This window comes from Hibiscus syriacus, unplaced genomic scaffold, assembly GCF_006381635.1.
Source record: "Hibiscus syriacus cultivar Baekdansim isolate YM2019G1 unplaced genomic scaffold, ASM638163v2 tig00010533_pilon, whole genome shotgun sequence".
NCBI lineage: Eukaryota > Viridiplantae > Streptophyta > Magnoliopsida > Malvales > Malvaceae > Hibiscus > Hibiscus syriacus.
In genome coordinates, this window is record NW_024062223.1 from 676642 (window position 1) to 700941 (window position 24300).

A 24300-nucleotide genomic window follows, 5' to 3' on the forward strand; every position below is an offset into this window, starting at 1 on the left:
CACAGACGTCATCCCAAACAGTGCCCATTGGCCACAATCTTTCCTCCTGTTCTAATACCGTGATGTACTCGACTTGCAACTGAGACTGTAAATCAACCAGAAAATGATTATAGGATTGATCAAAAGCCTTATCAATACCTCAAATCCTAGCCAATGGTTGCTTCTTTCGTTTACCAATGTGGCCGAAAGTCACCACATTCAAAACTGTGGTTGCACATTGGAAAGCCATAATGTTCACCTCAATTGGTCCATCCAAAGACCACACCCCATGCAAGAGATCTTGGAACGTGGGGTGCTCATGCCAAGCAGCGATGAAACAGAAAGGTCGATTTAGGCCTCCAAAGTTGCAGGAGTAAAGGTCGATAATCTGAGCCTATCCGATCCAGATGGGTCACCCTGGACTCCGGGAAACGAGAAAACTAGTTATAACTGCCAAGACAACGATCAAGCACTGCTATAGATTTCTCCTAGATCAAGTAAAAGGAGGACCATAGAAACCCAAATCTACCAAACCACAATCATGAACAAAATCACCAAATAATTTACTCCCACCACTCGCAGAATGTCCCCCATCAGATCTCTCACAACCATCTAAAATAGCATTGAAATCACCCTCAATTACCCAAGGAAGGTTGTCACCCGGGTCTAAATTAGCAAGGTAGTCCCATAAAAAGCGTCGCTTATGCGCTTGAGGGCTAGCATAGACTGTCGTAAACTGTAACCACCCACTTTTATCATCCAACCTTACTCTCCCGTTAATAAATTGATTAGAAATATGCCATATCTCTATTTGAACGGGCTCTCAACATCCACATGATTATCCCGAACAAGATTTCTTAAGATCCTCTTAAAAGTGGGGTTGAATTCCAGAAAACAAACGACATCTCAAAAGAGTAAAGAAAGTAAAGCGAGACATACCACTCGACTTGAAGCTCGGGTTTCACCCGATCCACCGAATTGGCCGTCGGAGTTTGCCACTCACAACCCCCTATGCCACATGAGTACACTCTATGGGCACAACCGGATTAGCAACAGAAGCTGGTTTGGCCTGAGATTGTAACATAGATTGGTCACCAATAATATCAAGCTGGTTAGAAAATTGTTGAACCCATTTAGCCGGGGTAGCCCGCGATTGTGACCTATTATCCGCTGGCTCGCGGATATGCACCCCTTTCCGATTAGTCTCCTTAACTATTCTGGTCCCTTGACCACGCATCATACCAATCCGCTTTGAAGCCACATTATTTCCAACATAGCCAGGTTCATCAATAGAGATCGCAACATGCGTCCCCTTTCCCTGAGTCACTATATGTGGAATCACCGAAACAACCTGCCCTTCATACATTGGCACAACGCTCGCACAGCAGCAACAACTTTGGCCGAAGCCTCAACTGTTTTGGATTTCCACGCCAGGTTAGACGCTAGATATGCAACATTCTTCATAATAGTTTTCGTCTGGTTCCCTGAGGGGTTATTTTCCTTTACCGCCTGCACTTGTTTGCCTTTAGAGATACCCTGAGCCTGTGGCACTTCCTCCACCATCCCAGTTACAACCTCATTAGACGTTCCCTGTTCATCTGTTCCAAGTACCCCGAACCTCGAACCAGTAACGTGTCTCACCGTGTTTCTACCGCCTGGATTACCATTCTTATGTTCAGGTCTACGTCTCCGATTTGGCACAACCATTCTATCGCCTGGATTACATTCTTATGTTCGGGTCTAACCTATGTGGAAATATACATCATGTATGAGTTATTTAGACATGACTCAATATATGATGAAGCATTAGGTTTATATTATGACACTATAAATAAAGTAAATTAATTTGAGAAAAATATTTTATAGTAAATTTTTTGTAATATCTGATCCAGATTAAGCGGTCAACTATAAGCGAGTATTTCTCAAATCTAAACTTTTCAAAAGTTTTGAATTTTTGTAATTACGTTTGCAGGATGTTACATATTGTTAATGACAAATAAAAATTCTGAACATATATTATTTTATAATTTTTTAAATTATTTAAAAAAATTTCAAAAGGTTGAATATTTTTTCATATACATAATACCAAAATTGGCCCCCAACATTTATCAAAAAGGTCATTTTGCTTCTTATTCTATTTTTTTCGAGTGGTTTGCCCCTAATTTAATTTTTAGGCAAAAATACCCCTAACATTTGACATAATAAACACTTTGTCCCTTATTTTTTTTCCCCTAACATTTGACATAATAAACACTTTGTCCCTAACATTTGACATAATAAACACTTTGTTCCTTATTTTTTTCTGGGGCATTTTAGCCCCCAACATTTCATTTCAGGTTATAAAAGACTCTTAATTTAGAGCGTTAAAGGTTTGTTAACCAAAATGAAACGTTATAAATCAAAATATTCCAAGAAAAAATATACGAGTCAAAATGATTATTTTGATAAATGTGAAGGTTATCAGTATTATGCCTTTCCCATAAACCTATCATGTATGATCATATGGCCATTAAATGAACTAATAATCAAATCTAAATGAACCAACAAGAGAAAGAAAGAGGCAGTCCATTGTTATAAAATTAGGTTCATTAAATTCATAGGCTGCGAAAGAGTAATCTTCAATTTACTCTCTTGGACCTCATTTAATAGTTTGATTAAACTTATAAGTCAAAATTCCAAAAGTAAATAATCAAATAATACCATTACATACATTAAAAAAAAAGGGTAAATCACAAAAGCGATATACCAGAATACACAACTAGTTAATTTGTCCTTATTGAGTAAATATTAAAAGGGTAAATTACATGTTTTGTACTTAAATCATCATTTTTGTTTCATTTTAGTTTTTAAACTTTAACTTTTAAAGAATCATTAACGACCGTGCTAATGCGGCATGGCATGTCAATTTTTTTTTTATTTTTTAATTACCACATCACCTTTTTCTTTATTCGTTTGTATTTCACCATCTATAGGGATAAAAAGATAAAAAAATTTCTTGCTCCTAATATAAATTGAACTTATGTCCCCTACACGAGGAACAAATCACTCAACCATTGAGCTAAGCTAAACATTTGGATATATTTCACCACATTATGTATTCAACTTATATAACAATATCACTACAAAATCAATATTTTTCGATAATCATAATATTCAAATATGAGACACTTTAAATTAATGACCAAAAGCTTAAATACTAAAACAAAATAAAAATGATAGTATAAGTATTAAACATATTATTTATCCTTTTAATATTGACTTGATAAGAATAATTTAATTAATGATATATTTTAGTGTATCACTTTAATTATATGTTGCAGTATATGACGTGCACGACACTCGTTATATATATATATTAGGTTTGATTAGTTATAAAATAATTTATTATATTCTTTAAAGGATAAAACTTCAAATAAGCTTTATTCAAACCAAAAAGAAAAACCAACACGTTCAAGCTTCCATATTTATTGAGAACGTGGTGTCCACGCGCTAATTGACCGGAGTGTTAAGACGCATTTTATCAATATGAGTAGGGACATATGAATTTTTTTATTCAGATAAATTTATAAAATTTTATAAAATATAATATAAAAAAATACATAATATAAAATTTTAAATTATATAAAATTTAAATTTTAAATAAAAATTACCATCTTGTAAAGGACGAGTCTTTCACATTCGATGAATACTGCTGAGAACAACTAGCGATGAACATAGTTGAGCATCATTAATTTAAAAGTTACATTATTTAAAATAAAATATTAATTATATTTTCCCATAATATTTTTAACAATTTTTTAAATAATTTTTAATATTTTTATTGTTAACAAATTATAAAAATAATATAATTAATATTTTATATTAAATAATTTACCTTTTAATTTTTAATTAACTTATAATTATTTTTTAAATATTTTAAATTTTTATAAATTAAATTAATAATATTAAACAGTACTCTTTGAGCATCATAAAATTTTCCTAAAATAAATCCCCTAGATCCAGGAGATGTCTGAGGTACGACATCTTTAATATAAGACTAAGGAAAGACGTTGTATTAAATATTAATATTTTTTAATATTTTCAGTAAAAAAACTACCTAAAACATTATTTTTTTTACCAAAAATATTAATATTAGGTGCTACCTAAAATGTTTACCATTTCCGGTAAAGCGCTACCTAAAATATTATTTTTTCTACCGAAAATGTTAATATTAATTCTATTGGAAATTAGTTAGAGAAATTAATATTTTTGATAAAAAATAATATTATAGAAAACTTTTTACCGAAAATATTAAAAATATTAACATTTTCGATAAAATTTTTCTATAACTGTATATTAATATTATCATAAGCTACTACCCATTGATCCGTACGAAAATATAATGGTATTTTAATTTTTTATTAAAATAATCCGACAGCTTTGGTCACTAATTTATCGAATCGGAATATATCGTGAAATGTCATAAAAAGGAATATATCGTGATACGATACGAAAAAACAAATTACCTTTTAATATTATAATATATTTGTTTAGAAATTTAAATTGCAGTCGTCAGTCATCAAGCAGTGGGTGTTTCAGCTTTAGTTGAGAAAGTGGAGTTCAGCAATCAATCACTTTCTCTCTCCTTTTTATTATTATTATTTTATCTGAAAAAATATATATTTTTACAAATCAAAATTTAAAAAACGTGACATTATTATTTAATGATTTTTACCTGAATTTATGGTGTATTAATAATAAATATATTATTCTAATTATGATCGATCTTAAATTTTAAAATACGAATCAACTTACCTCAATAGATAAAAGATATGTTATTGCTCTTAGAGGTCGTGAGTTCGAACATCAACGACTGTAACAGGATGATTGAGTATTCGTTGTCAAATATTTAAGAGTATTTAGAATATATACTAATTTGTAATCACTTTAACTTAATAGCTAATTATTTAAACGGTTTCATTTTGATAACTCAATTATATTTTTTTTAAAATGTTATTTAATGTTATATTTTAATTTTATTTTGATCGCACGTTAAAATACTAAAATATTGCAAACATGATATTTTCATTGAATATATTTTTAAAAATATATAATTGAGTTACCATAAGATTCTACAAAAATCATCTTCATGAGTTTTTTCTTTCCTCTTCGACAACTGCCCGTAAAATTGGAAACTGATTATTTTTGTTTCTATCAACAGCCACAAACAGTATTCGCTTCGTAACAGATTTGAGAAAACGTCCACGTTTAAATAATTTTTTAATTTTTTAACTTGCGATCAAAATAAAATTAAAATATAACATTAAATGATCAGTTTCCGGTTGTATGGGAAGTTGTTGAAGGGGAAGGAAAAGACTCATGAAGATGGTTTTTGTAGAATCTTATGGTGACTTAGAGTATCATAATGGCGAATGACTTAAATTAGTATTGATCAATGACGAAAAACGTTGATCAAAAGATCACATTAATTTAGTACCTAAATTATTAGTTTTGTTACATTTTAGTATCTAAACTTACACTTTTCAAAACCATACCTAATGTTTAGTTTTCATTTCATTTTAGTATCGGTCGTTAAAAACTTAATATGTTTAGTACCTAAATTATCAATTTTGATCTATTTTAGTACGTAAACTTTCAATTTTTTAAAACTTAACGTTAAATTTTAAACGATGATACTAAAATGAAACAAAAAGCTAAAGCTTTTAATGACGGGATGCTAAAATAAAACAAAACCTAAACTTTAGTTATAATTTAAAAAATAAAAATTTAAATATTAAAACGGATCAAAATTGATAATTTAAGTAAGTACTAAACACCTAAGTTACCCTTGAAATTAAGCCTTCTCATAGCCTGGAATAACTTTTACAGATGTAATTGTTTGACATTCCAATCACTGGCGGTTGGAATTTACAGTAGAATCCAGTGATTTATCCACAATTTAATTTTTAAATTCACATTTATTTTTTCACTTAAATTATTATTTTCATTTTATTTTGAGTAAATATTATCGATATCTAATAGAAATGCGTCACATATTTTTTATTGATATTTTTGTGATAAAAAGTGATAATATAAGGTTTAAGGTCATTTTTGTCTCTTTAGTAGACTCAATTTATAATTTTCGTCCTTATTGTATTTTCACATTAATTTAGCTCTCAAAGTTATTTAATTGCATAATTTTAAACCCTACTCCTAACTTAAAACTTAAAATTCTAAACCCTAAATCAGGGTTCAAGATTTAGAGGTTATGGGGTTATGTTTAGGGTTTATAATTTAAGATTTTAAGTTAGGGGTAGAGTATAGAATATTATAATTAAACAACTTTAATGGCTAAATTGATGTAAAGATACGATATGAGTGAAAGTGATAAATTAAATATATTACAAGGGTAAGACTAATTATAATAATTTAAATATAAAAAATAATATACAAAGAGATAAAATTTGATGGCTAAGTTATAAATTAAGTATTATTTTATCTAAATTATAATACATCCCTCGTCATGCTTTAGAATTGAAATTTTGAATAATATTTTAATTAATCATTTGAATAGGTAGTAGCTACAAAATTATTGAATGAATGAATTCATACATGAAATTTAGTAATTTTGACAAATTTATAAAATAAATTTGTTGAGGCATGATAAAAAGACATTTTAATATAATATGATATGACAGGAGACAAGGGCAATGTGTAATTCTCCATAACATTCAAAGTATCATCTTCCGATGTAGATTAATTCTCGATATAATAGTTTTCTCGATAAATTATGTGGATAGTCTCTTTTGTTTAGAGTCTATCCGACTTCGATCACTAATTTAAAAATTAAAGGTAAATGGTCTCTAATATTATGATCTGTTCGTTTAAGTTCTTACACCGTTAACCCTTAACAAATATGTGACATAGTTGAGGGACTAAAATCGAACGGATCGATAACGTTAGGAACTAAAATCGAACAGATCGGTAACGTTAGGGACCACGTACCCTTAGGTTTTAAATTGGCGACCAAAGTCGGTTAGGCCAAAAACAAAAGAGACTATTCACATAGTTTACCCTAAATTTTTTTGTTATATAGATTAAAGGGTAAAGTACACAAATAATCTTCTGATTATAAGATGTTGATTTGTTGAGTCATTCGACTATTAAAAGTTATAAAATAGTCACTTGATTATTCATATGCTCCAAACTCATCCATTTTTTTAAAACAATTGACGACAATCTGAGCTAGATGTCAATTTATTGACTGAGATATGATAATCGATTGAGATTTGAGTTTAGATTTTATCATAATACATTTAACAAGTTAATGTCCAGCTTAAACTTTCGCCAATTTTTAACATAAAAAGATAAATTTAGACAAATAATCATTTTGTAACTTTTCATAGTCGAAGACTCAACAAAACAATACATTATAGTCAAATGACGATTTCGTAACTTTTTACTAGTCGAACCACTCCACAAAACAACACCCTATAATCAACATAGTTTACCCTAGAGGGAAATGAGAGTAAGAACTAAGAATCCATACTTGGAAGCACATGCAGAGAGCTGTGCTAGTTAAAGAGGAGAAAACTCTTTTCACCTTCATTCTCTTCGAGCTTTCTTCCGTGGCTCTCTCTTTCTTGAATTCGAGCCTTCTGCTCAGCGTTTCGTTTTCGTTTTCGTTTTAGAGTCCATATTACTCCCTGAATTTGATGACTTTTCCACTTTTAGTCCTCTTGATGACATGGTACTCTGAGATTGTGCAGCGGGCCGGGGAACACTCTTGCAGTGCCATATCATCAAAAGGACTAAAAACGGATCAAAATACAAGGACTAGTGTGGAGAAAAAAAAAAGTTCAGCTGCCAAGTTGAATAAAAGGGTTAAGTTTAGGGGTTAAAGGTGGCTTCATTACTTAGTTATAGATATAGATTGAAATACATTAAATATTTTCAAGCCATCAATGGAAGCAACAAAACGCTAAATATGGCGACATAAGCCTATTCCATGCATGAAAAATATACAAAGCGGGGTGATAAAGAGTTGGTGTCTAATATTTAAACTTATGGGGACTTAAATTGCTATTAGACCCAAAAAGGAGGCATCCCCTCCCGTTCACGTTTTGGTTAACCCTTTTGGAAAAATAATAATCCAATCTATTCCTTTTGTAATCTCTTGATTGAATAACAAAAATATATTTTTGATGAATCGATTGAGTGATCTTATTAGTTAAAAGAGTAATATTATCGCTTGAGGCCCTAGGTTTGAGTTGCTACATTTGCAGGATGTGTGCGTTATCGGTGTCCAAGAATTATGAACAAATATTATCGTGTAATCGTATAAATTTTGGGAATATTGTGGGCGGGAATTTTTTTAAAAAAAAAAATTGGGGTGTTCGAGAATTATTTTGAGATATAGGTTATCTGTTACAGTACAAGTTACACTTGTCACGAAGGTTGACGAATTCCATAAAATATATTAAAAAAACAATCATATGAATTGGAACAAAATTATATAGAACTTGTCACCCCTTGTGACGAGTTCTAATTTTTTAATATATTTTTATGAAATTCGTCACCTTATCGTGATAAATTCCACATACACGGTAACAAATGACCTAGATCCCAAAACAGTTCTCAAACACTTCTATCTTTTAAAAAAAAAAATCTCACGTAAATTATTTAACAAATAAAGCTTGGAATCACCCTAAACTATTAAAAAATACATTTTTGATCCTTTCAAAAATATATCTTTTAAATATCATCCTAAATAAAAAAAACATGGGGACTGAATTAAGTTAGTCAACAATCATATTCCTTGGTCAAATTCTGTCATTAATCCATATACTATATTTGATCAAATTTTATCATTAGGCCATATATTATATGTAACTTATAAATTTAGTACACATACTCTAATTTAGTCAATTTTAGTAATTACACTTTCTAATTTTAAAATCCATGATTTATGTAATACCAAAGAATAACTAAATCACAAGGCTTAAAATTATCAAATTCGAAAACAAATTCTAAACCTAACACCCAAATTTTAAGATTCATAACTCGTAATATAAAAGAATATAACTAAATTATAGAGCTTAAAATTATCAAATTCGGTAACAAGAGGTAAAGCTACGGCGTTCCATAACAAAAGGATTTAATACACGTACTCTAGTTCAATCAATTTTAATCACCACACTTTTAAAATTTTAAAATTCATGACTTATATAACACAAAAAATATGGGTAAACTACGCATTTAGTACCTAAGCTATCAGTTTTGATTCATTTTAATACCTAAACTATCAATTTATTCAAAATCATACCTAACAGTTAGTTTTCATTTCATTTTAGTATCCCGCCGTTAAAAACTTAACGCGTTTGTTTTGCGAATCAAGAATTTGGTTTGTGGTAAATTATCATCTTTGTTTTGATGGGGTTGCAGATTCTAGGTTCACCCAGCAAGAGCTTCCTGCTTGCAAACCTGTTCTTACACCTGGATTGGTATGTCTCAAATTCTCTATCTTCTTTGTGTATGTATGTATTTATGTTACATTTATATGTGTATGCATGTTACATGTATATGTGTGTCTGTGGTATGCATGTATTGATGGATGGAACTTTCATCACATGAAGTACTTGAACTCATATATTATGCCCTAGATTCTTAGGAAGGAGGAAGCTATGGTTTTTCTTTCACGTTTATTTTAATGCAAACTTCCATTTTTGGGGGGGATTTTCAGGTCATTGCAACATTTACAGTCATCGGAATGGTGTTCATCCCAATGGGACTTGTATCGTTGTCCACGTAGGAGCATGTAGGGTATTCTTCTCTTTATCGTCTCCAAATGGGTTCATTCGTTGCTATTTGATCTGCGCTGAACTTAAAATCTTTGTTGTTTTTGATGTATATATAGGTGATGGAACTTGTGGATCGCTATGATGACAGTCGTGCTCCTCCTAATTATTCCTACGATAAGCTTAAATTTATCCAAAGCGCTGCTATTAACAAGTCTTGCGGTAGGATTTCACCCGTTAGTCTGAAGCTTTCTCTGTATTCTATTTTAGTTTTTCTCAGTATTTGTTGTAGAAAACCTTTCAATATTTTCCTAGTTTTCATAGTTTGAAATGTTTATAAATGCTGAATAATGGTTTGTAGAACAGTCCGATTGTTCCCTGTGGCCTCGTTGCATGGAGTTTGTTTAATGACACATGGGCTTTCATTGGATAGTAAGACGATAAAAGTAAACAAACATGACATAGCGTGGAAGAGTGGCAGAGACCATAAATTCGGAAAGGATGTGTATCCGAAAAATTTCCAGAGTGGAGGGTTGATTGGAGGTGCAAACCTCAACTCCTCCTTACCGGTAAGTACAACATATGCTTGTTATGTTTGTATCATTAAACGATGTTTGGTTCTGTTTGGAGGGAGAGGATATAAATGACGCTCTGTGGATGCAGTCGAGTAATCAAGAGGACCTGATGGTATGGATGCGGACAGCGGCTCTGCCGACGTTCAGAAAACTGTAGGGAGGATAGAGGAGGACCTCCCGGCGAATAAGAAAATAGAGGTGGTAGTACAGAACAATTACAACACCTACAGTTTTGGGGGGAAGAAGAAGCTGGTACTTTCAACCACAAGCTGGATCATTTGACAAGGAACAAAAGTCCATCTGGTTAACCATATTAGGATCATTTGATGTCATATATTCATATAAACTCGTTACTCTTGTGTATCTGTTTTCCAATGACAAGGAACTTTTAACATTCATTTCTTTTCCTACTTTGATTCTAATTATGATGTTATGATTACTGTAATCCATTGTGTGGACCCAACCCCAATAATATCCATTTTCCAATTGGTTTTATTCAAACTTTTGAGCTAAAAAACATTTTGAATTGACAACAAAGTCCATAATATGCAATGATTTGACATTTTTTATGATGTCAAAGAACAATTAGATTTAGAAAATGCAAAACAAACCTTAGTGGTCAGTCTTTGTTAAAACACTCAATTGTCCTACAAAATGAAGCATTAATTGCTCGCTTAAAACATAGAACGACACATGATGTTGGTATGTATCTCATGAGGAATTTCAAAAAAAAAAAAAAACTGACAGATATGATACCCTTGACAGATAAGGGTATATTTAATAAAAGGAAACTGGAACACTATACATATAAACAATCATATCACAAGAAAATGACTTCCTAAAATGTGAAACTTCAGTATCTTGCCGACAGCTTTGAAGGAAACAGGTCAGAAATGAAAGAAAGGGGGGCTAATATGCTTTCTTAAGATCCAGACCCTGATGCACTTTTATCTACGGTAGCTGTTTGATCGGTCACCCCAGACCCAGATCCTGATGCACTTTTATCTATGGTGACCGTTTCATCGGTCAATGGCTGCTGCTGTTGCTCCTCCGAAGAGCCTAAACCGACAGGCTTTTTGAATTGAACAAGGATCATTGTCATGTTATCGCATCCCTCACCACCGGCCGTTGGAGCCAAACACCTTTCGAATACTCTCTCGCAGATAGCTGAGAGTTTATTTTCCTGCACAGGGAAAATGAGATTGATGTTATGTCAATGCACATGTCAATTCAGCAGGCTCAGCAGTGTTCGATAAATAACTTTTGGGATTGACGGAGCATTAAAATGCTTAGTGGGAGACCAAACTTACAGAGGTTAATTGCTCTCGAACATAATCCACTAGTTGTTGGCTCGACATACAATCCCTAGTGAATAAAATGCGACAAAATATGAGGGGAGTCAAATTAATAAAAAAGAACTAATATCATCCAAGACACTAATGTTTACTATGATTCAGATGATTGAATTCGGATGAGGAACATTCCACAAAATTGGCAAATCAGAAAGTAGCCTTCCACCTCCATTGTAGAGGACATGTGGAATGCTATGAGTTCAAACAATTGACAGAGAATATCACAGACACCGGGCACAACATCTACATACACAAGTATGAGCAGGCATGCACATATAGAGTTAGGTATGGCTACACAAATCCCTTCCTCACCAACCACTCCAGCTTAAAGTGTCATCCTGGTAGGACCCATACTTGACTACAGCGGTGAAAAGATGTAAGTTCTTGCAAAAGAAATAATCGTATAAATTCACTTACCAAATCCCATCGCAAGCTAAAACAAGAAACTCATCATCATCGCAAAGCTCAACCTATTTCAAAGAGGGTAAAAACTAAGTATAAACAAAGGGAAAGGGGTGGATACGAATAATAATGGGAATGAGATATCTTGATTTTGTGATGAATCAGAAGTTTTATATAGGCATCTGAGGTACTAAACTTGCAAATAAAATTAGCTTATTATTTAAAATTTTGATAATAAGTGTTAAAAAAACAGGATAGTTCCTTTATTAAATCAATTGATCATTATCGAAATTAAAAATGAGTTAGAATAATTAGACAAATATTAAGGCAAATAGCTACTCACAGTGTTTATGTCTGGAAAAGCTGTTACAATCTGCCTTTCAGCTGGCAGGGTTTTATTCTGTTTGAACTCCGCATCTCCTGCAAGCAAAAGACAATTACAGATCAATGAGCAATTGAAATAAGATCCATTTCCCCCTTTCCCCCTTTCCCCGAACCTAAAATCTCTCATCAATAGAAAACATTTAAACTGGCATCTAGAAGGTACCAATTGCCCTAGCCAAGTTTAAACTTCCATTGACACGTCCCACTTGAATAAAACCACCAGCTTTCAGAATCCTATCTTTCTCCAGCTCAAGGTCAGGCTTGTGATCTTTAGACAGATTATAAGCCTGTAAAATAAAATTCTATGAAATAAATCTTGAAACTCACACCAGTAAAACTATGCCACCTTGAAGTGGAACCTATTTGGATATTTGAAGGAGACAGGTAAAGGGGAAAAAAATGGAGCACGGATAAATGCCTTACAGATTACCTTAGCAACAAATACAGTGACCACTATATTCAAAGCACTAATTGATATTAAAAGCAGACATCCCTTACCTCACAATATTTAGAGGCTTTCAGAAAAGTTTCTATAGATGAAAACATAAATTTGAAATTGTATTTTCATAGTTCAGCAGAAGGAAAAAATTGTACCTGACCCTTTCTAGATATTACGCAGCGGGAATCACCGGCATTGGCAACAATAAGCTGCTTGTTTCGAATTATTGCAACACAGGCTGTACTTCCAGCGTTAGGTCCATGAAAATCAGAGTGAGGGCCCTAGTTCCAAACCAAAACAAGCTTCATCTAGAATTGCTCAAGCTAAATAGAGATTTAATGAGTGAAATAAAAGCTTCTTACATGTCGTCTTCAATAAAGAATTAAACAAATCATATTAAAGTTCACTCAGACTATATATGATCTCATCACCACTAATGGAGTTTTTAGATTCCACGAGAGGAGTTAACAGCTTCAAACATACCCTTTAGAGTGTATTCAGATAAACTAATTTAGAAAAGGAATTCTAACTTAGAAGGCAACTAAGATATGGTTTTAACAATACATGTTTGTTATCCACGTATCAATTAAGCAACAAGTCAACAACTATAAAAAGTTCATTTTTATCCAATTTATATAACAAAGTGAAGATAGGTCGAGCTTTCACGGTTATAACTAGAATAATTTGTAGTCAATCATATGTAGCAGTGATGCAAACAAGCCAGTTATGTCAAGAATTCAGAATCCTAGGGCGACCTGCAGGGTATGCTCAAGGAGCCGTCTGATGCAGCGGCAGTAAGGTTCTAAAATATTTCTTAAATATGCACCCCTAAACTGCACACTGGACTGAAAATCCATTCCTATTGTATTTTCAGTTTTCTTCTGCCAAGTCAAAACAGAAAAGAAGCAACACTTTGACCCTTAGAAAAAGCATCCACATGCGCCTTCTAGTACTTTCCAATCCACTTCACATTAAGCTCCTTTTAATAAAATACTAAAATTCAAACGAAGATCTTCCTTCTTTATATTATCCATTTTCAGTTGTTTAGGCCTCTCAAAGCCTTATCGAACAACTCAAGAAGTTTCTGACAACTTTTCTTTCAGTTAATATCCATCTCTTGATTTAGCATCAAAAGCGATATAGCAAACTTTACTGTGATATTGTTTGTTAACATCAGATGCTGAAGTTTATTCATATTCACAAGAAAATGGTATTAAAAATATCCATATAAACTGCAAAGACAAAGCTTCTTTTCTCAATTTCCTCATCAACTATTGCAAATTTACCAAATAAGCTACCAACAAACTTTATTTGTAAGTCGATTTATTATGCAAGAGTACACCAAATACAAAAAAATTATAAGCATACAATTGCACCTGTTGGTAGCATACAGAATTGGTAAGTTGAAAACTTATTTTATGCCTTGGAATGGACAGTTACAGCAACCAAGAAAATATTTCAAGTCATGCAGCTTGGAGATCAGAAAGGCAAATACAAAATGGAATTGTTTCGTATAAATAAAAAGAAACTCAGTTGTTTATCACAAAAATACCTCCTCAGAAGACCAATCATCAAAATTTTTATTGGCTTCACCACTTCTAGGAGACCATATGAGTTCTTCAATAAAGCCAGAAACCTGGTCTATCTTATCTCCCAGAACTGCTAATTCTCTCCATCCCCTTTGTCCACGCATCATTTCATCCATTCTGCATGATCAACAAAACAGCCATTGGATACATGTATAGCAGAAGAAACAACTAACCAACAAGCACCTTTATTCATGTCCTATGTTTTATTCTGAAATGAATTTCATCCTACTCTTCAAATTCAAATGACAGGGGAAAAAAGGAAAATGCCAGACAATGAATGATCTAAATATCAAAGACATTGTAGCAATAGCATAAGCTGGAATAAAGCTATAGATAACTCTTCATAAAACCAATAAACTGAAGTCCTACGAAAATACAATTACATCAGTGTCTAGGCAGTAACAAACTTAGAGTGATAATGTTCATTAGTTCCAAGCATATGCTCCATATTACATGCCAAAGGCACGCCTGTGCTTGATCTACAACAGATCATTGAATTATTGCTAACCTGAGAAAGGATTTCTGTAGTGAAGTCCCTATATCTCCAGCGGAATATGCCTCATGCTTGAGCACCTGTTGATGAAGATACTTGGCACAAAACTTAGCCACTGCTTGACCTGCGTATAAATGAAGACTTGGCCCACAGACTTTAATGACTAAGAAAAACTAATTCAATTAAAGGCTTTTAAAATCAATGAAAGCTCCAATAAGAATAAAAGGATTAAGAGCAAATGTAATAATCCTGTTGTAAGCAGATGAAAATAGGTAAACTTTCCACAGACATCAATGCTTTACCTACTCGACTAAAATAACTTAAATTCTTTCTCCCCAAGTTTCCCAACTAGAAACATTACAAATAATATTAACTGAGAAGAAAGTAACCTCGGGAGGAAGACAAGAACGTAACAGTCAAACATATGCATTTCATTCACTCACTCTGTGTTTGATGGTATGATTGAGAACAATTACCAAGATAATTGGAGAATCAGCACAAGTCAAATTGTAAAAGGACTGTCAGGCTCAACTTGACACTACATGTGCCCTTCAAATAATTCATTTAAAACTGAAAAAAGGAAATAGTTCCAACACGGAATTTGTATGCTAAATGGACCAAAAAACTGTCAACATTATATTCTGCTTACTAGTTTGTGGCAATAGACTATGTGCCAGAAAACTAAAGTTTTCTTTTCCTCTTGTACTTGAGTTGAAACTTTAAAGTTGTTGACAAAAGTGATTGAGAAAAAAAACGAAAAAAGAGTTCAAATCCTTACCTCCATGACCATCATAAACGCCAAAAAATGAAGTCATGTTGTCCAGATCTGGATAAGCTGCATGCTGTTAAGTCACATAAAGTAAATTCATATTTAAGGTAAATTTACCTTATCCCAAGGTAGATAAATAGTCATTCAGAGAGATAGAAATAAACACAAATTGACATCAAATGTGTGATTTTATCAAGGAAACATGTATCCCATATTGGACATAAAAGGTCTCCAACACAGATGGGCATCAGGCAATTACTTTCCAAAGAGGCTGAACAAAATTGTTCTCTTATTTCCCTTACTGACAAGGAATGTAATCTAGGAAAGTTTTAACTACACAATATCAGAATTACTTTCAGCATTTACATTAGAATATCTTGTTTCTATTTACAACTTGCATTGACTAGGATTTTAGGGAAATAATTTCCCAGAGCTCAACAACAAGTTTATTAGGGATATAACTGCCTAATTTTCCGAGTCCAAATCTGTTAGATTTACCAACATCGCTCTTCAAGCTGTTGAGGGAATGTTTCCCATTACCATTTGGTTGGTGATACTTTGAAACGTTGCACTTGGGAGTCCCTTCATTAAGATGCCTACCAATTTGCTTGTTGATAGTAATGTACACGGTGCAAATGAGTCCATTCTCAAGCTTTTCCTTACTGAAATGACGATCAATTTCCACATGTTTTGGTCAATCGTGTGCAATATTGATAGCTGACCTGTTGCCGTAGTACAATTTCATAACACCTAGTTTGAGTCCCAAATTCCTTAATACAATCCTTACCCATAGTAGCCATTGCTAGAAACTCAACTTCAGCACTCAATCTAAAGACCATTGATTGTTTCTTACTCCTCCAAGATATAAGGTTTCCTCCAAGAAACGTACAATACTTTGAAGAGGATTTTTTGTCTAAAATGGATCTAGCCCAATCAGCGTCGATGTATGCCTCCAAATTGAGATTTCCTTTTCTTTTGAATAGGATTCCTTTGCTAGCAGCTCCCTTAAGGATTTGAAGGACTTTGTAAATGCTTACAAGTGTACCCCTCTCGAGGAGTGTGCAGAAACTGACTTAGAACGCTTACTGCATTAGCTATGTCTAGTCTTGCATGAGCAAGATACCCAATCAGCCTTTGATATCTTCCTTTGTCAACTTTTGGGCTGTCTTCAGCTTCTTGTAACTTGTGATGATAATTAATAGGAATTTTCGAAGGCCAGCAACCCATCATATTTGTTTCTCAGAGCAAGTCAAGGACATACATTTGTTGGGAGATAAAACCCCTTGCTTTGAATGTGCCAACATCAAACACTAGGAAATACTAGCGTCTCCCTAGGTCTTTATCTCAAACTCCTTGGATAAGCGGTCTTTTAGTTGGTTGATTTCTTGATTATTATCTTTTGTCACAATGATATCATCCACATAAACTATTAAGGCAGAAATCTAGTTCTCCTTTGATCGTTTAATAGATTGTATGATCTAAGCTCTGTTTGAACTTCATTCCTTCTATAGCCTTGGTAAATCTTCCAAACCAAGCTCTTGGAGATCATTTCAACTCATAAAGTGTTTTTCTCAACTTGTATACTTTGTTAGTACCAAATGCTTGATTGAGCCCAGGTGGTGTCTTTCTCAACTCAGCTAATATAGGAGGGTCAAGGCCAAAAGCAACCGAGAATGATCCCAGCAGCCTGCTCTCGTCATCCCGAAGAAGACCACCTATTCCACTGCACTTCCAATCGCGACTTACAACCCCATCTACATTAACTTTAAAGAAACCGGGAGGTGGGGGAACTCCAAACGGACAAGGAAGACAACTTCTTCCTTAAAACTTTACAAGAATCAGCCAGAGTTGGATCCCCCACAAGACAATCAAGATGAAAGGGGAAATTGGGCACCTTTGCCGAAAATCAAGCAGCCACCATATATCTAGCTAAGAAAAACAGCTGAGTTTGGTCGAGCTAAGAAAAATCATTGAAAAAATTCAAAATGTCCTCCTTTAAAGACGGCCAGAATCTTTTAAAGAACCCCATGTTAACACCTCTTAATATGCCTAACAATCACATTACAATCCCTTACACAATTAGCAATATCATTCACTAAAACAGAAGCAAAGGTTGGGCAAGCGCCTGGATTCTTAATCCATTCCAAGGCAATAACCGAATCGCTTTCCAATATTAATCGACCTTTGTCACCTCATTCTGAATCCAAAAACAGAGACAATCCAGCTCGAATGGCCTTCAACTCAGCTAAAATAAGAGAACCTGGACCGGACGGAGAAGAGAAAGAACCCAACACCTTTCTTTTAGCATCTCTAAGAAGACCACCAATGCCACTGCTTAGTTTCGTGCCATTTCAATCAACTTAGAAAAGCAGAAAACTAACATTTAACCCTTGGTTTTTAAAGGCGCACCGAGGCGCAAAAGGTCTTTGGAGCCTAGGCGCAAGGCTTAAGCGCGCGCCTTTCGTCTGTGATGTGCACTTTTTGTGTTAAATTTTTTTATAAATTAATTTAGAACATATCCACATCTATCAACTCCTGGCTCACTCCCAATACATTTAATTTCCTTCCCACACTATGTTCCTTTACTATTGTTTATTCCCTCCTCAAGAGTCAAGCCCTATTTCTACAATTTACAAAACCTTACCTTCCAAAACATTTCAAAACAATTAGGGTTACACACTTACACTATGACAAACTAATGGTTGCATGTTTCAACTAGGTGAAACAATAATTTGTCCACACAAATTAACAAAAGAACAAAGAACAGTAACACCTATCCTAAGGCAACATTGCTATTATAATTATATTATATTTCAATTATAAAAAATTATTATAATTATAAAAGTAATTATATATTAATTATTTATTTATATATTAGATAATTTTTTATATAAAAAAGGGTGATGGGCATAGTCGGTAACATAATATTTATTACATTAGTTTATTATAATAGATCTTATTTTTATTAGTATGTCGCTTTCCCCAGACCCAGGCGGGCGATTTTTTCGGCGTATGATACATATATTAAAAAATCGAAAGCACTAAGGCAATTTCTAAAGCCACTTCCTTGTGATAGTTCAATCTTAGCACTCAACTTAAAAGCCCATGATAACTAACACCATGTTAAGAATTGCATATATATATATGTTAATTAAGTGCTAGACATGGGATATTGACTATGTGATAGATATCATTTAATACATTGTTAGGAAAAATAACTGCATATAGAAAAAGTATAAAGTACAATTAACTACTGACTGAAGGTAATGTTCATCACTTCAATTAATGATTAAAAGTCAGTGTATTAACTTAGACAATGAGATTAAGGAGAGAACTCACAGCATCTTCCATAGTCGAACGCCATCCTTGCATGGATGACATTCCATACCGAAGCCTGTCATTCTCACCATCGTCTGAAAACTTTTCAGTTTTCGGCGTACTAAGGTATACCCCCATTTCCTGGTAAGCCAGGACAAAATTATCAATTACATATTGTATTGTAAAATTCAACTTTCATACATACAAAAATGACACAACCACATGCATCTGGTTGTACACAGAAATCAATTGTTTTTGCATTGCAACCTTATACACATGAAACACATAGCCCAAATCCTCACCACGTGGATAAACACACACACACACACACAGACAAACAAAAATAAATGCTGTAAGTGAGATATGCACAGATTTATGCAAAATAACGAATTCCATCGACGAACAAATGGCAATATGTTCCAGTATAACGCATATATAATAACTGTTATCAGAGATCAAATCGAGAAACCAATGGCAAGTCAAACAGAATGACCTAATTTTCCCCCGTTTTGATCAGAAAGTTAATTCTAGACTAATAAAGTAACCCCATTGATTCATTTCCTCCAAAGATCATTCCCCCTCAGTCAAATTCATTTCTTTTCATTCTCCACGGATTTTCCGGGTATCCAAGGGATCATCAATGAGTATCGAATTGAAATTGAAATGGGGAAAGAGAGTAACAGAGATCGAATCGAATACTTACACCTACGAGAATCAATCAACAAAGAGACATATTAAATTAAAAATAAAGGATAAACAAGTTAGGGTTTGAGATGGAAAGAAAAAGATAACTCACTTTGAGATGGTAATGCGTCTGTTTATTTATCTGTTAATGCGTCTGTGTTTCTTTATAAATCATTTTCGGAGCCAAATGAGCCGTTTGGACCTCTACCCGTTTCAACCCAATCAAACTAGGGATGGCCACTCAACCCGAACACGACAGATTTCGACCCGATCGGATCGGATTTTTTTTAAAAAAAATTGGGTTCGGTCGAGTTTTTTTAAGTTTGATATTCGGGTCGGGTCATGTCGGGTACGGGTTTGGGTGAAAAATATCCGACCCGGAAAAATATATAATTTTACCTTATATATTTAGGAATAATTACAATAATACTCCTCTATATATAATTTTTTCAATTAAGTCACTATTTTTTATTGAATAAAATAATCTTTTATTATTTCGGGTCGGGTTTTTAAGTCATATATTCAGGTCGGGTCGGTGAGACCTTGTTTTGGTCGGGTCGGGCCAGGTGGAGGTTCCCTTGTTCTCGGGTCGGGTGGACTAAAAACTCGACCCGACCCATTACCATCCCTAAACCCAACTCATAAATGAATTATCGGGTAAACTATATACGGTAAACTACGCATCTAATACATAAACTATCATTTTTGGTTCATTTTATTTCCTAAACTTTCAGTTTTTAAAAACTATATATAACGTTTAGTTTTCATTTCATTTTAGTATTCCACTGTTAAAATCTTAACGCGTTTAGTACTTAAATTGTCAATTTTTGTCTGTTTTAGTTCCAAATCTTTCATTTTTTTTTCAAAACTTAATGTTAAATTTTGAACATTTACTAAAATGAAACAAAAACTAAAGCTTTTAACAACAAGATGCTAAAATGAAACAAAAACTAAATTTTAGGTATGGTTTTGAAAAAAAATTGAAAGTTTAGATACTAAAATAGACCAAAACTAATAGTTTAGGTACTAAATGCGTAATTTACCCAATTAAATGCTCATTTGCCCCTTAGTCTATTTTTTGGTGTATGTTGGCTCTCAACGTTTTATTTTATAGCAAAAGACCTCTAGTATTTGATAGAATAATCATTTTGTCCCTTATTTTTTTATCAAACATTTTAGCTCTCAACGTTTCATTTTAAGTTAAAAAAGCTCTTGTTTTAGAGCATTAATCTTGTGTTAACTAATAATTTTCATCTATAGAGATAACTTTTATCCCAAAGTGAAACATTGAGGGCTAAAATGCTTCAAAAAAAATAAGGACCAAAATAACTATTTTGATAAATGTTAAGGGCCATTTTTGATATTATGTCATTATATAAATGGTCATTGAACTATGCTGAAATGATCTTTGTAGCCGCTAAAATTATTGTCATCTAAAATTATCGAAGTATGCAAACTAACCACTAAAGAATAAGATATATAATAAAAGATAAAATCCCAACTAAATAAATTGAAAAGAATGATAGATATAAATATCACAAGAAAAAAAATATTTAGGATTTTTAATTTAGGAGTTAGTATTAGATTCAATAACGTAAAGTATTTTAGAATTTTAAATTTTATAAATTAAATTAATTATGGTCAACGATGTTCATCATTAACAGTACTCAACGATACTCGTCGAACATGACAATCATCTAATAATTAAATAAATGCCTAAGTGTTAATGCTTGTAGACCAAAAATCCAATTTTATTTATTTAATTAATAGAAGTATTTAAACTTCGATTTTAATTAAATTAATTGTATAAATAAAAAATATTAAATGTTTAATATGTAATATATTATTTATAAATTTTGATTGATTTGGTTAATCGATTATTAAACAAATTTTGAAAAAAATCAGCTCGGTTACGATTAAAAAAATCAGTTGACAAATATTTGATTTTTCTCTATCTAACTGTGTAAAACCAAAAGTGTTTTAGTAATAGCAACAGGTGAGGCTGAGAGAATCAAAGAGGTGGTGCAACCGAAAGTTGGAGGTGTAATCCACCTTATCAGGGCAAGAGAGTTGGGTTTCTCGGAGGCAGGGTCGTGGCTAGGTTGTCGGGGATCCTGTACAAATTCTTATAAAGAGATCCCTATTTTCTAGATATATTCGATTTCGGGGCAACAATAGTGGCGCTTTTTGACAAACGCCACAATAGGTCCATCTATAGTGGCGTTTTTCAATAAAAACCACAACAATAGTTGTGTTTTTTTTACAAACGCCGCAATTGGTCCATCTATAGTGGTGTTTATTGAAAAAACGTCACCATAGATATACTCGATTTCGGAGGCCTTATTTTTTGGGGGCCCTGCGCGGTCGCCCCTCCTGTACACCCTCAGCCACGCCTCTGCTCAGAGGCACAATCTTCAACAAACCGTAAGCATATTAAGTCAGACCAAAACTAGGAAGAAAGAATGTCAGACAAATCGTCAAAAGTTAACCAGAGTTTGTCGCCGGACGAAGTAGTTGAGAGATGCTCTATCGAGGAAGAAGACATGCCATTAAATACAGGGTTTTTTTGGAAAATATAGTTAATGATGAGTTAGTTACCATAGTGGTCTGCTATGACATTAAACGTTCGTATTTCTAACATACTTGGTATTTAAATCAAAGATCTCAAGAAATAATAACAATCCTTTCGCAATTGAGGTTGTTCAGTTCGTATATTGAAATTATAATTTAAATATGTAAAAGTGTAATTCAAGAAAATATAAGTATAATTCAATATTTTATCTAACTATTTTCTTTAACAATTCAATATAAGTATAATTTAATAAAATAATAAAAAATGATATTTCATATAAATATATTAATAAAATAAATTTAAGTGAACAGAACAAGAGTATTTCAAAAAGTTAGGTGATTAAATTAAAAAATTTCAAATTTTAATGATCAATATAGGAGTTAGAAGATAGTTAAATGATAACGGTGTAATTTACCCATATAGTAAAGGGTATTTTCATGGTTTACGCCGGCATTTGTTTACTATAAATTAGATACGAAATAGGTTATTCTGCATTCGTTTATCATCTTCTTCGTACATCTGTAGAAGGAAAATCGCCAGAAATTGAGTTAGGGTTTTTAAAAAAATGTCCTAAATGTATAACGGGATTGGACTCACCACCCCTCGAGGGTCTGGTACCAATGGTTACATTCAGAGCAACAAATTCTTCGTGAAGCCGAAAACGAACCGGGTAACCGATTCCACCGGACGTTTCGACGCCGATCAAGTCACCGCCGGTCTCACCGCCAAGAAACCGAACAAGGAAATCCTCGAGCATGATCGCAAGCGTCAGATTGAGGTCAAGATTTTGATTTTGGAAGATAAACTCACCGAACAAGGTTACACCGAATCTGAGATCGCCGATAAGATTGCCGAAGCCAGGAAAGCTCTCGAAGATGCCCAGCAAGAGGAGGAAGGAGAAGTTATAGATACGTCTACTCATGATTTCTGCTTAGGGTTTCGGATACGCAGACTCACCGAGTTGTTGCGAGGAAGGAGAAGCAGATGGAGACCTTTAGGGCTGCTCTCGGAATAGGAATTTGACCGCCGACATGGCTTTCCGAATTGAGATTTTCCTGTTTCTGATGCATTGGATGTGGATGATCATTAGGGTTTGCAGATGTTAAGCTCGGCGGCGGCGGCGGCTGCCGGAAACATCAGGGTTTAATTAGGTTAAGGTTTAGGGTCATGGGTAATTGGGTCGGGTCGGTTGAGTAAACAAGTAGTCGGGTATACAATCGGGTTTGGGCTTTCATTTTGTAATGTGTTTTTAGTGTATTCAACAAAAATAACGATTCAAAAACGGTATACAAAAATACACCAATATTTTTTTACTATGTTTTCTTATACTTTTTAATTAAATAAATTTTATAAATAATACATGTTTAAATTTATTATATTTAAATAGAGATGTAAATAAAAAACGTTTGATGAATTGTTTGTATAATGTTTGTTTATGTTCATTTATTAACCTAAATAAACGAGTATGAATAAATTTTTTATGCTCGTTTAATAAATGAACAATCGCAAATGAAATTGTGTTAGAATTGTTTATGTTCATAAATAAACTCGTTTATTGACTTATTTACCAATGGTAGAAACTAAATTAAACACATTATAAATTTTATATTAATGAATGTAGGAACTAAATTAAACACGTTATAAATTTTACAATTCAAACCGTAAAATCTAAAGAGCTTAAGAGATAAATGTGTGATTTCATCATTACTCTTTTATGAAAATGTGTTGTTTGATGAGTGCACTCAAACTTTGTCACTTTGAACTATTTTTTTCTCAATGTAGTCATCTTTTTTAATTTTTTTATTATGTATCAATATTTTTCATCATTGACCAACGACTATTTTAATTTCTGTTGACATGACATGTCAAATAGATCAATATTTTTCTTTTAATGATGTGACACATTATTTTTTAATTATTAAATTTTCACCTAAGTTGATGCAAACTCAAAAGGCGCCCAACCAATAT

At 33.0% G+C, this 24300-nt stretch overlaps 2 protein-coding genes and 1 pseudogene across 3 annotated transcripts; 2 read left to right on the forward strand and 1 right to left on the reverse strand.

Moving 5' to 3' along the window:
- Positions 1-7517: 7517 nt before the first annotated feature.
- On the forward strand, positions 7518-10612 carry LOC120203983 (annotated as a pseudogene).
- A 496-nt stretch (positions 10613-11108) lies between these two features.
- LOC120204119 (probable protein phosphatase 2C 60) lies at positions 11109-19264 on the reverse strand. 2 transcript variants are annotated; one of them, XM_039204206.1, is made up of 10 exons: positions 19098-19264; positions 15768-15831; positions 15005-15113; positions 14460-14613; positions 13063-13188; positions 12632-12755; positions 12428-12504; positions 12100-12152; positions 11641-11695; positions 11109-11513 (listed from the first exon to the last, which is right to left on the reverse strand). In XM_039204206.1, the coding sequence occupies exons 1-10, from the start codon at positions 19212-19214 to the stop codon at positions 11253-11255; spliced, it is 1140 nt and encodes a 379-aa protein (XP_039060137.1). In that variant the 5' UTR covers positions 19215-19264; the 3' UTR covers positions 11109-11252. The 2 variants fall into 2 exon arrangements, with proteins under 2 accessions (XP_039060137.1, XP_039060138.1); XM_039204207.1 differs by having other exon boundaries at positions 11293-11518; positions 11647-11695; positions 19098-19263.
- A 3642-nt stretch (positions 19265-22906) lies between these two features.
- Positions 22907-23347, forward strand: LOC120203984 (pre-mRNA-splicing factor cwc21-like). Its single transcript, XM_039204102.1, has one exon. The coding sequence runs from the start codon at positions 22907-22909 to the stop codon at positions 23345-23347; it is 441 nt and encodes a 146-aa protein (XP_039060033.1).
- The last annotated feature ends 953 nt before the right edge of the window (positions 23348-24300 follow it).

Coding starts and splice junctions, on each gene's coding strand:
- LOC120204119 (XM_039204206.1), bottom strand. CDS start 19,214: ATGGGGGTATACCTTAGTACGCCGAAAACTGAAAAGTTTTCAGACGAT. Junction 13,189..14,459: donor ATGATTGGTCTTCTGAGGAG/GTATTTTTGTGA, acceptor GTTTGGAACTAG/GGCCCTCACTCTGATTTTCA. Junction 11,514..11,640: donor TTCGAGAGCAATTAACCTCT/GTAAGTTTGGTC, acceptor TTCCCTGTGCAG/GAAAATAAACTCTCAGCTAT.
- LOC120203984 (XM_039204102.1), top strand. CDS start 22,907: ATGTATAACGGGATTGGACTCACCACCCCTCGAGGGTCTGGTACCAAT.